The sequence below is a fragment of the Mytilus edulis genome, chromosome 4 (assembly GCF_963676685.1).
Source record: "Mytilus edulis chromosome 4, xbMytEdul2.2, whole genome shotgun sequence".
Taxonomy (NCBI): domain Eukaryota; kingdom Metazoa; phylum Mollusca; class Bivalvia; order Mytilida; family Mytilidae; genus Mytilus; species Mytilus edulis.
In genome coordinates this window covers 73,579,641-73,593,280 of record NC_092347.1, presented here as the reverse complement: position 1 = coordinate 73,593,280, position 13,640 = coordinate 73,579,641, and the positions used below count along the sequence as shown (strand labels likewise).

The 13,640-nt window shown below is 31.0% G+C and overlaps 1 protein-coding gene across 34 annotated transcripts in view; it reads left to right on the top strand.

Moving 5' to 3' along the window:
- Nucleotides 1-13,640, top strand: part of LOC139520464 (unconventional myosin-IXb-like) — an 88,576-nt gene that overhangs the window by 40,677 nt on the left and 34,259 nt on the right. For 20 of the 34 annotated variants that reach the window (XM_071313107.1, XM_071313100.1, XM_071313101.1 and 17 more), the window contains 8 exons: nt 423-611; nt 1,169-1,279; nt 2,005-2,127; nt 2,906-3,055; nt 3,795-3,970; nt 4,889-5,050; nt 5,522-5,698; nt 6,366-6,402. In XM_071313107.1, coding sequence (XP_071169208.1) covers nt 423-611; nt 1,169-1,279; nt 2,005-2,127; nt 2,906-3,055; nt 3,795-3,970; nt 4,889-5,050; nt 5,522-5,698; nt 6,366-6,402 — 1,125 coding nt within the window. Of the gene's footprint in view, nt 1-422; nt 612-1,168; nt 1,280-2,004; nt 2,128-2,905; nt 3,056-3,794; nt 3,971-4,888; nt 5,051-5,521; nt 5,699-6,365; nt 6,403-7,381; nt 7,493-13,640 lie in introns of all 34 variants that reach the window. The other 14 variants (XM_071313091.1, XM_071313084.1, XM_071313090.1 and 11 more) reach the window with 1 other exon arrangement.

Sequence of the window (13,640 nt, the reverse complement as noted above, 5' to 3'; positions counted from 1 at the left end):
GCAATCTACAGATTAGAACTGGGAACAAGTATGTAAGCAAAAATAATTTTCTATGAATATTCTAAATCTCCTCAAAAGAGGTGTGGTTTGAGAAACAGCTGTATTTACAAAGTGCAACCTGTACCCTTAATCACTTATTTGTGTGCTGTTCGAAATTTAAAAAAAAATTGATATCAGATAATTTACACTGTAAATCATAAAAAAGATAATAGCTATTTCCTTGCATTCAGTTCAGTAAAGAAATACTTCATGTCAGCCATGGTTTAGTAGATCTAAACAAGATTATTAGGGAAGGTTTACATTTTGCAAATAAATAATTTCTCTTGGCTGCCAGGAATTATTACTTCATTTACTAGGACAGCTCAGAACATTTGCTCAGATAGAAGACTATGAAAGACTTATTTGATGGCTTTATTTTTCAGATGCTTAGTGACATAAAAACTCTAAAAGATATAGCACGCCGTACTATGTATGGTAGTGGTAGAGATCCATCTAAGAAACAGAAATCCAGTGTCAGTGCTCAATTCCAATGGTCTTTAAATAGACTGATGTCAACACTACAACAAGCTAATCCATTCTTCATCAGATGTATAAAATCTAATGCTGACAAGGTAAGGAACTGGCAAAACATTTAGAATGGTCTTCCCTTAAACAATGAGTGGTCCCCAATTATCCATGAATCTCTTTTGAAATACTGATTTGATTCCTTCGTGTAATATATATCTTTTGTTTGATAAAATAACTTACTTTTGTTGTAACAACGAAGTCTCAAAGACCTAATAGTTAATTAAGGTAAGTTAAATGCTAGTTTCATTTGGTTGCCTCAAAAGTACTTGCACAAGTGATACAAACAAAATTTGGTGTACATTCACATTATAGCAGAATAACAATTCCATAGATATTTTAAAAGTATGAACAAGGCTTATGCTATACACTGACCTGGTTATAGCCTCTTGCTATACACTGACCTGGTTATAGCCTCTTGCTATACACTGACCTGGTTATAGCCTCTTGCTGTACACTGATACAGGTTAACTATTAAACACTGGGTAGTTTTCTATCACCAATCTTAAAAACTCTTATGAGTTTATCAATTAAAAAGAAAGTATATAGAAGGAACTTTGAATGAATTGATTTTTTAATTTTTTTCCTACTTCCTGTTTTATAGCTGCCGTGTACTTTTGATGATGTATTGGTTCTCAGACAGTTGAGATATACAGGAATGTTGGCAACAGTCAAGATCAGACAGTCAGGGTATAATCATCGACTTACATTTGATGTAAGTATAATTATTTATGAGATTTTTATGCCCTGCCTACAATAGTAGGGGGCATAATGTTTTCTAGTTTGTGAGTATGTCCAATATTTTAGCCTATTTCTTTTCATTCATCCCATATCAGGTAAAAAGTATTTAGATAAGTAAGTGCACCATGAGGTCCTGGTCACATTGACTTGAAACTCTCTAGGCACTTTCATTATGATGTGAACTATTTTGTTCAGATGCCAAATTACAGTTTTTGCCTTAGTTTCTTGGTTCAAATGAACATGGAAATGTGAAACCATTACATTCTCAGGTAAAAGGTCAAGGTAAAGCTGTATCTTAGTTCACATATTCATTATGATTCAAACTTTTGATATTATATTTATATGCAAAATTACTTTTTTGGGTCAGATTTACTTAACCCTGATTAAAAGTGCTTAGATTAAAAAAAAAAAAAAAGAAAAGAAAAGAAAAAAAAACCGGAAAATACTGCAAATAAACCGTAGGCTTGAATTTTACCTAATATGCCAATACATTGCACCTCTTTTTTGCTAGTGGTGAAATATTTGGCATAAAAGGCCAACTTTGGGTAAAATCCAAATAACTTTAAGGCCCCATGGAATATTTCCTAATACATTTCTGTATGTCTTTGAAAAGATTTTTTTTTTAAATTGCAGATCATTAAATTTGCAAGAGGTATTGATGGGGAAAAAAATCTATTATATTGATGTCTTTTATTTCAGGAATTCATACAAATGTATAAGATATTACTGCCTAAAGGATTACTGAGTTCCAAAGATGATGTAAAAGACTTCCTAGAACATATGAAATTTATGGAAGAGAATTATCAAATTGGAATAACTAAGGTACTTTTGTCGAGAAATGTTCTTTTTGTATGCCATGTCATATTTTTTATCATATTACTATAAATATATGATATTAAAAAGTCAATTTCTGGCACAAATCTTTATTAGTATTTGGGGCTGTCTAACTTTTTGTAATAAAGTTATGAAAAGAATAGTAGGTGTAAGTGGGCAAAAATTTATAGGCGCTACACGGATAAATCTAAGATTATTCTGAATATCGGACAAAAACAACAGAAGCAAACATCCTATATATACATTTACTGACATGCTGAAAATATGAGAAACAGACATGTTTGATGACTTCTACTTGTGATAAAAACAGAATGAGCACATATTCCATTTTCAAATTAACTTATTTAGTTCTATCAAAGTCATTTTACTACTGAAATTTAGCAAGCAATACCTTTTACTTGATTTTAAGCTGTTTATTTTGGTCTTTGTTGATTTTTTTTTAAGGAAATAGTCTCGACTTAAGCTTTCCTGTTGAAATTTGAAAGTATTTTTTTTCAGTGACACATTATACAATAGAAAAAAGTAAAATCACAAAAATACTAAACTCTGAGGAAAATTCAAACCGGAAAGTCCCTAATCAAATGGCAAAATCAAATAATAAAACACATCAAACGAATGGACAACAACTGTCATATTCCTCACTTAGTACAGGCATTTTCAAATGTAGAAAGTGGTGGATTGAACCTGGTTTTATAGCGTTAAATCTCACTTGTATGACAGTCGCATAAAATTCCGTTTGATGTTTCACAATTGACAAATGTTTTAGGTATTTCTAAGAGAAACAGAGAAACAGAGATTGGATCAAGCCTTACATGTAGCCATTATGGAAAGAGTTATTAGAGTTCAGAGATGGTTTAAAACAATCTATGAAAGAAGGAACTATATTAAAATGAGAGCTAGTATTATTGTTATACAGGTTAGTTTTGCAATTATATTTTATGACACGGTTAATTTTTTTTTCAGAAAAAACTGCATTGTTATAATACTTCTAGCAACATAGTTAATGAGGGAATAACTTTTATTAACCCTTTGCTGTCATCTAAATATGAGGAATTTATTACAAAACATACATTGTTATTTAGTTGACAAAAATATTGTGAACATTAACATTTTCATATCAATAAAATGAAAATGTTTTCAGCAATAACAAATTATTTTAATTAAATTTTCTAACTTTTACCTTATATTTGCATTGGTATAATTGGGTCTCAAAACAAAAGAAAGAAAATTAAGAATCTTCTTAAATTTTGGTAAATGAATTTTCATGAGCTATTAAGTCTTATATGAAAAAATAAATGGGTGTTATGGGGCAAAATATTTTACATTGTATTGTATGGAAAAACACCAAGGAGTCCGAACATTTGACACAAATTCCAAAACCTCACCTAAGTACATCCTTAAAGGGATTTTTATTTGCCACTTTTATAACACATTCTATGCATTTATAGACCTATGTTAGTTAGCAATACCTGTTTACATAAGCACAATATGTATCTACAAGAACATCATTTCCACAGTGAATATAATAAGATGCAGTTTAACAACTTATAAATGCAAACAAAATTTCATCAAATTCTGATATACATGTATTGACAAACAACATTTACTTTCCCTAAATAAAAAGCATTATATATCATATATTTGAACCATTACAGGCTTGTGTAAGAATGTTCCTGGGTAAAAGAAGAAAACTAAGATTAAAACAGAACATATCAGCCATGTGTATTCAGCGTTATATGAAAGGATGGCATCACAGATATACATTTCTCAAAACATTGTCAGCCACTCTTATCATACAGTGTTGGTACAGAGGATATAAAAGTCGCAAGATGTAGGTTTACTTATAAATCAAATGAATCTTTACTTATAAATTAAATGAAACTTTACTTATAAATCAAATGAATCTTTACTTATAAATCAAATCTTTACTTATAAATCAAATGAATCTCTTTACTTTTAAATCAAATGAATCTTTACTTATAAATTGAATGAAACTTTACTTATAAATCAAATGAAACTTTACTTATAAATCAAATGAATCTTTACTTATAAATCAAATCTTTACTTATAAATCAAATCTTTACTTATAAATCAAATGAATCTCTTTACTTGTAAATCAAATGAATCTTTACTTATAAATTGAATGAAACTTTACTTATAAATCAAATGAAAATTTACTTATAAATCAAATGAATCTTTACTTATAAATCAAATCTTTACTTTTAAATCAAATGAATCTTTACTTATAAATCAAATGAATCTTTACTTTTAAATCAAATGAATCTTTACTTATAAATCAAATGAATCTTTACTTATAAATCAAATGAATCTTTACTTTTAAATCAAATGAATCTTTACTTATAAATCAAATGAATCTTTACTTATAAATCAATTGTCTTATTCATAGGCAGTGGTATTTAAGTCTTAAATAGATATGATTACATGTTAGGAAATGTGGTTGATAGAAGGTAATTTTTACTCAAAATACTTGCACCCATGCAAATGTAAGATGGTCATATGTAAAGGCAAAAAAAAAAAAAATCTGTTTTTATTTTGATCAATTAAATAATTTTGAGTTAAGCAGAGAGGAAATTTCAGTTTGCCATCTTTTATGTATTGATTTTTTAAATCAAATCTTGAAAATAAATTGTTTCTTGACTCTGAAAAAAAAAAAAAAATCAGTGTAAAAACTGAATGGTATATTTCAATTTAACGTATGAAAATAAATAATTTTGTATATGTAATGCAGATATAGAAATCTGCTACTTGAAAAACAACTTGAAGAAGCGAAAGCCAAGCAAGCACAGATAGATGATTTACGATCCTCTAACAGTGATGAAGGTATTCTGACTAAAGGATCCAGCGGTGAAGAACTAGATGACGTTGGCAGATCTCCTAGACGTGATTCATCGTTAGTATATTATCATTATTATGTTTTTTGAACAGAAATAAATACATAACAGACAAGAATAGCAGTGGAAAATACACTCTTGAAAAAATAAAATCATATGATATGTTATGCCACAAACTTCAAATTTTCTTTTTCTTTTATATAATTCTGTTGCAGTTATTATACAGGCTCATGGTAAAGCCCTGCAAGTTTATAAAAGAAAGTTATTGAATTACTTCTACTTTATATAAAATGTGGCAGAGTGTTTGAAGTAATAATTCAAAGTGATTCAGTCAACACTGATGTTGTGAGCCCAAACCCCTGTAGCTTTAATTTAAATAGTGATAATAAACTCGCAGAAGTCTTGTATATTATTATATTGAAATTAAATAACACGAGTTGATATCAAGCAATATTCCATTCTCACTCGTTATGAAACCTTTAACTATTTGATCACTTATGATACTATTTTTTTTTAATTTTCTGTTGCAGGAGTAGTGGTGTTCATGATGAAGACTCAGAATCTGAAACAGTTTCCCTAGAATCAAAAAGTCGTGATGGCTCCATAGTAACCCCACCTCCAACACCCACTGATGTTAAAATTATAGTACAACCCACCATTAAAATAGAACAAGACGAATACCTTAGGCAAGACAAGCGGTCATCAAGGTAAGCTGATTAATTTATTCAGAATTATTTTTTCAATAGTTACCTCCCTTGTCCTGGTTTGTAGATATAAGAAGATGTGGTATTAAGTGCCAATGAGACAACTCTCCATTCAAGTTACAATTTTTTGTGGTTTTCAGTATGGAATTTATTTAAATTTAAAGATGTTGGCAACTGGAATTTTTTTTAAAGAGAAATAAAAAAAAACCTCTCAAAATGAATCAATATGTTAGAAGACCGAAAGTACAAGTCAAGATGAATATAATTTGATAATAAAATTCTGCTTAATTATTGATTGCAACTTCCTGTATCAAAATTTAGCATAAGTTGTTGGTATTATTGGTATCATACTTTTATAGGATATATTTCAATGATATTCTGTAAATATGTTGAATATTTAAAAAAAAATACTCAGATACCATTAGTTTGTAACTAAATAAAAAAAAAGTCAAATCAACTGTTTTGATATATTTCTTTATTCATTCAATCAAGGTTGTTTTCAAATATTTGTGTTTGGTTGATGCTAATCTAGGTTAATCCAGCAAAGTGATTCAGATGGATACATTTTATAAAATGTTATTTTAGCCTTTTTTTTTGTTGATATGGTAGTCATTTTACAATTAGGTTGAAATTAATGTATTTTCATTATTATTTTTATATGATTTTACAGAGTTCAAGATTTGGCCAAATTTCATGAAGCGAAAGCTGTAAGTAGTCATTATTCCTACTCTTTCCAAGATTCTTATAAATTAATAATTAATTGAATTGTTCCCAAGGGTATTGACAAGTTACTAGAATGTTGTAAAATAATAAAAATCCAGGTTTCTAAATGTTTCAGACTCTGCATTTTTTTTTTGGCAATATAAAAGTCTTGAAAAATCCTATTATTTCATATAAATGCATACATCATTTAAAGAAAGGTCATATTAAGATAACTACATAAGATAACAGTACTGAGACATGGATTCACCTTTAACATTTAGAATTTGGATCTTTAATAAAAATTAGATTTTTTAATGAAAATAACATAAGGTACTTCAAACTATGTAAAAAAGAATCTAATTGATATACTCTCTACTTGTGTTAATAACCTTGCATGTCTTCAAACCAACACGGCATGCCATGTGGAATCTAAACATGCATGATATTCTTGACTTTACTGATCTGGGTCATGAACCCTCAACATTTTCTACATTGGAACCCTTCTTCTACCTCTTGAAAATTGAAATTTATTTTAGTGAAAAAGAATGATTTTTTGTGGATAATTGAAAGCAAAGCAAATTACAAATTGAATGAATAATAGTATTTCATGGATTGTCTCCAATTAAGACTTTTTCAGTGTTTTTATCCACAAACTTTCATAATTATGGCTGTTTTTGAAAATTTCTTTTTATAACATAAATAAAGACAAAATGGCAGTCAGGATTATCAATAGTTTGATTGATGGTATTGTGAAGGTTCATGTTGGTCTTCATTCGCCCCAAAAATTAAACCATTGAACAATTGTTGAGAAATTATTGAGAAGTACTCCAATCCTTTAAAACAAATGAAAAGAAAACAAGCTGGATTTTTTAGTTAATTTTATGAATATCTGAGCTGTTTGGCTGTTCCAAGTATGTTATATGAAAAAATATGACTTGTTAAAAAAAATATAACTATCTGTTGAATGGAATATTCTGATTCAAGGATGCTTTGAAAGAGAATTCTGACACAGTGTCTCTTGAAAGAGGTCCAATGAAGAAAAAGCCAAAAGTTATACCTGCACCTCTGGCTAAGCAGGAATCATTCTCTGATTTGGTAAGAAGAAGCTTTGTTTGGGTGTTATATCAGATTTCGCTTGAACCACAACACTTCAAAAACTAGATTCTATTCCATATCTGTAGGTTTGAACATGGCGTTAAACTTGTCTTTGTCAATCAGTCTATAAGGTTTTAAACTGTCTTTCTTGAGTAAGACAACTTGAGCAATAACCCATACATTTTGATACATATTGATATCAATCTGGATGATCTGGCATCATCTTATTTAAAATGACTTCAGATTAGAGTTGATTTGATTTTGTGTTTAAAGAGAGCCTTATTTCCTCTATCAAATAATGTGTACCCTTTCAAAATTTCATCTAAGGAGTTAAGAATAGACAAGCTTCATCTTGTGATAACATTGTCTAACAAAATTATCTGTAACTGTTTAAAGAAGCACTGGGTAAAAAGTGAAAGCAATTCTAAATCTTTCCGACGACAATAAGGAAAAGATGAATGATAAAATGCTAATTAAACAATCGAAAGCAAACCATTCTGAACTTATTATTGAGGAAAATCTACATGTATTCTGGAGTCCTTTACTTTTTATTTCCACAATTAACCTTCAATTTAAAAAATTACAATGTCCTTAACCTTCAAACATTGAATAGATTTTTAACAGCAGACCTTGTTCATTGTTGTTAAGGTGGTCCTTAATTTTGTAAATCACCAAATCCAGAACCTTTCACATCAAAATATTTTGAACCCCTGAAGAAATGAGAAAATATGAATAGGTTCCAACATGAATTATCTATTAAGAATCTAGAATTTGAATTGTTGTGGTCCAGTAGTTTTGCAGAGTGTGCTTCATCTCTGTTGTATTAGTCAGTTTCTTGTCTGTTGTGTACTCTACACTTTGCTGTGTACTCTTACACTTTGTGTGTACTCTTACACTTTGTGTGTACTCTTACACTTTGCACTCTATACAATGTCTCATACACCTGTCACCACTATATAGCTAAGTACTACACTCTTTTCTTTGAGCTAGCACTATGAATAAGGATTCTTACAGAGAACATATATAGACTGTATACAGATGTCACAGATGTCTCTAGTGTAAATTTTAGTGTCTATGTAGAATATAAAATATGGTGAAAGTTGTGTCATGTTGATAAGTAAAAATGTTGACTAACATAAAAATGTAGATTAGCTATAACCGTTTATTATACTGTGGATTTATTTATTTTTCTGGTACTAATTTTTTTGTGGATTGAGAAAAAAATGTTTGTTCATGGATATTTTATAATTTTGTTATGTTGACAAAGTTTGCATGCAATCTTATTTTGGGAAATGTACTCATCATTGAACATTTAAATATGTGGTTCATCTAATCCCACAAAATCCCATGAAAATAGTGTCCAATAAAATAAAATGAATCTACTGTACAGTATTTAACATGGTGGAAATAAGTTATATAAGATATAGTATAGGGGGTACAGGTATTTTTCATAATTCCATGAGTTGTTTTCTACTTGGAAAAAGTTGACATGTGTTTAAACAAATGAAAATCATTTCTATGTTTTAAGTCAAAAAGAAACAGAATCATTTTTATGCATACAGATAAGATATTGTTCCAGATATTTTATTGATGATATAAAAAAAAAGTCAATATAATGGTTTATTTTTATACGACCGCAAAATTTGAAAAATTTTTCGTCGTATATTGCTATCACGTTGGCGTCGTCGTCCGAAAACTTTTAGTTTTCGCACTCTAACTTTAGTAAAAGTGAATGGAAATCTATGAAATTTTAACACAAGGTTTATGACCACAAAAGGAAGGTTGGTATTGATTTTGGGAGTTTTGGTCCCAACATTTTAGGAATTAGGGGCCAAAAAGGGCCCAAATAAGCATTTTCTTGGTTTTCGCACTATAACTTTAGTTTAAGTTAATAGAAATCTATGAAATTTTGACACAAGGTTTATGACCACAAAAGAACGGTTGGGATTGATTTTGGGAGTTTTGGTTTCAACAGTTTTGGAATTAGGGGCCAAAAAAGGGCCCAAATAAGCATTATTCTTGGTTTTCGCACAATAACTTTAGTTTAAGTTAATAGAAATCAATGAAATTTAAACAAAATGTTAATGACTACAAAAGGAAGGTTGGTAGTGATTTTGGGAGTTTAGGTCCCAACAGTTTAGGAATTAGGGGCCAAAAAGGGACCCAAATAAGCATTTTTCTTGGTTTTCGCACCATAACGTTAGTATAAGTAAATAGAAATCTATGAAATTTAAACACAAGGTTTATGACCATAAAAGGAAGGTTGGTATTGATTTTGGGAGTTTTGGTCCCAACAGAATAAGGGGCCCAAAGGGTCCAAAATTAAACTTTGTTTGATTTCATCAAAATTGAATAATTGGGGTTCTTTGATATGCCGAATCTAACTGTCATGACTGTGTATGTAGATTCTTAACTTTTGGTCCCGTTTTCAAATTGGTCTACATTAAGGTCCAAAGGGTCCAAAATTAAACTTAGTTTGATTTTGACAAAAAATGAATCAGTTAGGTTCTTTGATATGCTGAATCTAAAAATGTACTTAGATTCTTGATTATTGGCCCAGTTTTCAAGTTGGTCCAAATCGGGGTCCAAAATTAAACTTTGTTTGATTTCATCAAAAATTGAATAAATGGGGTTCTTTGATATACCAAATCTAACTGTGTATGTAGATTCTTCATTTTTGGTCCTGTTTTCAAATTGGTATACACTAAAGTCCAAAGGGTCCAAAATTAAATTTAGTCTGATTTTAACAAAAATTGAAATCTTGGGGTTCTTTGATATGCTGAATCCAAAAATGTACTTAGATTTTTATACGCCCGGGACGGGATGTATTATGGTATACCGTTGTCCGTCCGTCCGTCTGTCCGTCCGTCCGTCCGTCCGTCGTCCACACTTCGGACAATAACTCAAAAACACCTACACCAATTTCCATGAAACTTAAGTGAATTGTTTGTATCTATTGATGTAAGCTCCCTTTCGTTTTTTTTTAATTTCAGATTTTAAGTTTTGGATTTATGGGGCTTTATTCATAAAAAAGGGGGGATTTTCAATACTTCGGGCAATAACTCAAAAAGGCTTTCACCAATGTCCATGAAACTTTGGTGAATTGTTTATATCTATTGATGTAAGCTCCCTTTCGTTTTTTTTATTAATTTCAGATTTTAAGTTTTGGATTATGGGGCTTTATTCATAAAAAAGGGGGGATTTTCAACACTTCGGACAATAACTCAAAAAGGCTTTCACCAATGTCCATGAAACTTTGGTGAATTGTTTATATTGTAACGATTTCGCCCCTTAAACCGAGTGGTAAGTTTAAATGAATAAGGAGGCTCGATCGAACATAATTTGCATGGATCCTTTGAGTTGGTATATGGTTGAAATAATAACTAAGTCAGGTATAAAGTTCAGATGCATTTTATATAACATCTATATAATCAAATATTTACAATTGATCATAAAAACATACATTTATATTTATACACAAGCGTCTATTCAGGTTTCTGTCTGCTAAAATGAAAGTAGGTTTCCAGAAAACCTCTCTCATATCGTATTTATAGAAAGTTGACTAAGTGGAACGACAGCTGACGGGACTTTCCCGTAGGTCGAAGGTCGTCGTCTTCTTCAAACCAAACAATTGCCATGTGTGAGAAGGTTGAGTTTTCTTAAAACCATTAAAACCTTCACACTAAATTATAAGGACATCAGGACAGCATTAATTCCGACTGCTCTTGCAGACGGTGAGATTAAATCTAAAGTTCGTTTCGTCAACCTTCTATTTATAATTTTCCGGTCAATGGATCGACCAATCAAAACGTTTGTTATGTTCACAGGCAATCTCGTGTTGCAGACCGCCAATACACAAATAAATATGGCTTCTCTTGTAAATAAATTATGGCACTGCTGGTATTTAGACGATTACGGCTAAAACACAAGTTATTACATTAAGAAAATAAATAAGCAAATAAGGTAAACACATTATCGCATCATGTATCATTGAAATACATGCCAAGCAACCGTGAATATTCTGTACGAGGTGACATTCCATCGTAAAAATAGCGTTGCGAAAACGTAAACAAAAACAGCTGACTCATAAAATTACTACTATAGAATATGGAGAACACGAGTACTATTAATTTAATAATACGATCACTAAATCGTAACACAGCCCCCTAACCACTAGGCGTTTGTCCTCAAATGCACAGAAACTATCTATACATTAATTAAATTAATCTACTAATTGGCTCAAAACTTGAAAACAAAATCCAATAACTCATAAGACAACAACTGTCTAGCAAGTTACAATATACATTTAACCGAAAACTCATGTATTCACATATAATTATTTAGGTAACACACATATAAATATATAACACAATGTTCATTTCTTCCAATAAATGTTTTAGGCTGACTGTTCAACATCTTCTTCTGTACCGCAAGCTCCACATATGTAATTAAACCAAACAGGAACATTTTCTCCTAGATATGGCTTCAACCTGTCTTGGTGCACCACCTTAGGTTTTGTCTTTGGTCCTTTCTGTATTCTATATATAACATCATTAAGTTTATTTACAATAATATATGGGCCTTCCCAATTATTTTGTAACTTTGGACACAATCCTTTTACACGACGAGGATTGTGTAACCATACTGGATCTCCTGGATCAAATGTTTGCATCTTAGTTCCAACATCATAATTTCTTTTCATCCTGTCGCTTGACAGTTTTAATTTATTTCGTGCAAACTTATGAATTATCTCCAACTTTTGGGATAATTCATAGGCATAAACAGTTTTTAAAGGCAAAGGTGACTTTTCAGTCTCTGGTCTACCCAGAATTAAGTCTACTGGAAGATTAACTTCTCTTCCAAATAACATAGAACATGGAGATGTACCCAAACTCTCATGTTCTGATGACCGATAGGCCAACATCAATAAATAAATATATTCGTCCCAATCTCTCTGGTGTTTGCTTACAAAAGCAGATAACATCGTCTCAATGGTTGAATTTGACTTTTCAACCATACCATCCGATTTTGGTCGGAATGGTGTTGTACGGGTTTTATGGATACCCAAAATAATACACATCTCTTTGAACACATTAGATTCAAAATTAGACCCTTGATCTGAGTGGATTGAAAGAGGAACCCCAAAAATGGTTACTATTCTTTCCACAAATTTCCTAGCTACTGTCACTGCTTCAGTGTCTGGAATTGGTATAGCTTCCGTCCATTTTGAAAAATAATCTTGAACTACCATCAGATAGCGATTATTATTGACACTTATTGGTAAAGGTCCTAGAATGTCAATAGCCATTCTTTCCCAAGGAGCACCCACAAGATACTGCTTCATAGGGGCCTTAGGTTTTTTACAAGGTGCTTTCTTAGAAGCACAAATATCACATTTGGTACACCAAAATTTAACATCCTGTCTCATTTTATACCAAAAATATCTCTGTTTAATTTTTGATAGAGTCTTTCTTACACCAAGATGACCACCGGTCACTGTGTTATGTACTTGGTTCAACACGAACCTTTTAAAATTAGCTGGAAGAACAATATGTAGATCATAATGTTTTCCATTATAGCTTTCCCATTTTCTATATAAGATTCCATTGACAAGAATTAAAGAATTTAATCTTGACCAATAAAATTTAACTTCAGGACTCATATGGGATACATCTGCCCATATGGGTTTAACTTCATCTATTTTCCATTGGATAATTATACTGATTACATCATCAGATAATTGAGATTCTGAAACATTTTCAAAATTTATCTCTTTAACTGGGTCGTCCTTCTCATTTTTACTGCAACCATAATCCTTAGATCTGGTACAAACTCTTACTATCTCAGACTGAACAGGGAGTACATCAGGGTTTTCATCTGGACCCTTACTTCTAAATTCATTATGAATTACATGACTTTTTACTTTGTGGCAAGTTTCGTCACTTGTCATGTTTGGCCAATCTTCATTTTTAACCGGATTTTTGTGAAAAAAATGTCGGTTATTGATTTGGGGATGTACGGCGGGCGGTCGGGCAGTCGGGCGGGCGGGCGGGCGGGCGGGCGGCAATCAAATGTTGTCCGTGCATTAACTCATGAACCGTTCAACCAAAGCTTTTAAAATTTTAATATGTTATTACTGACAACTATT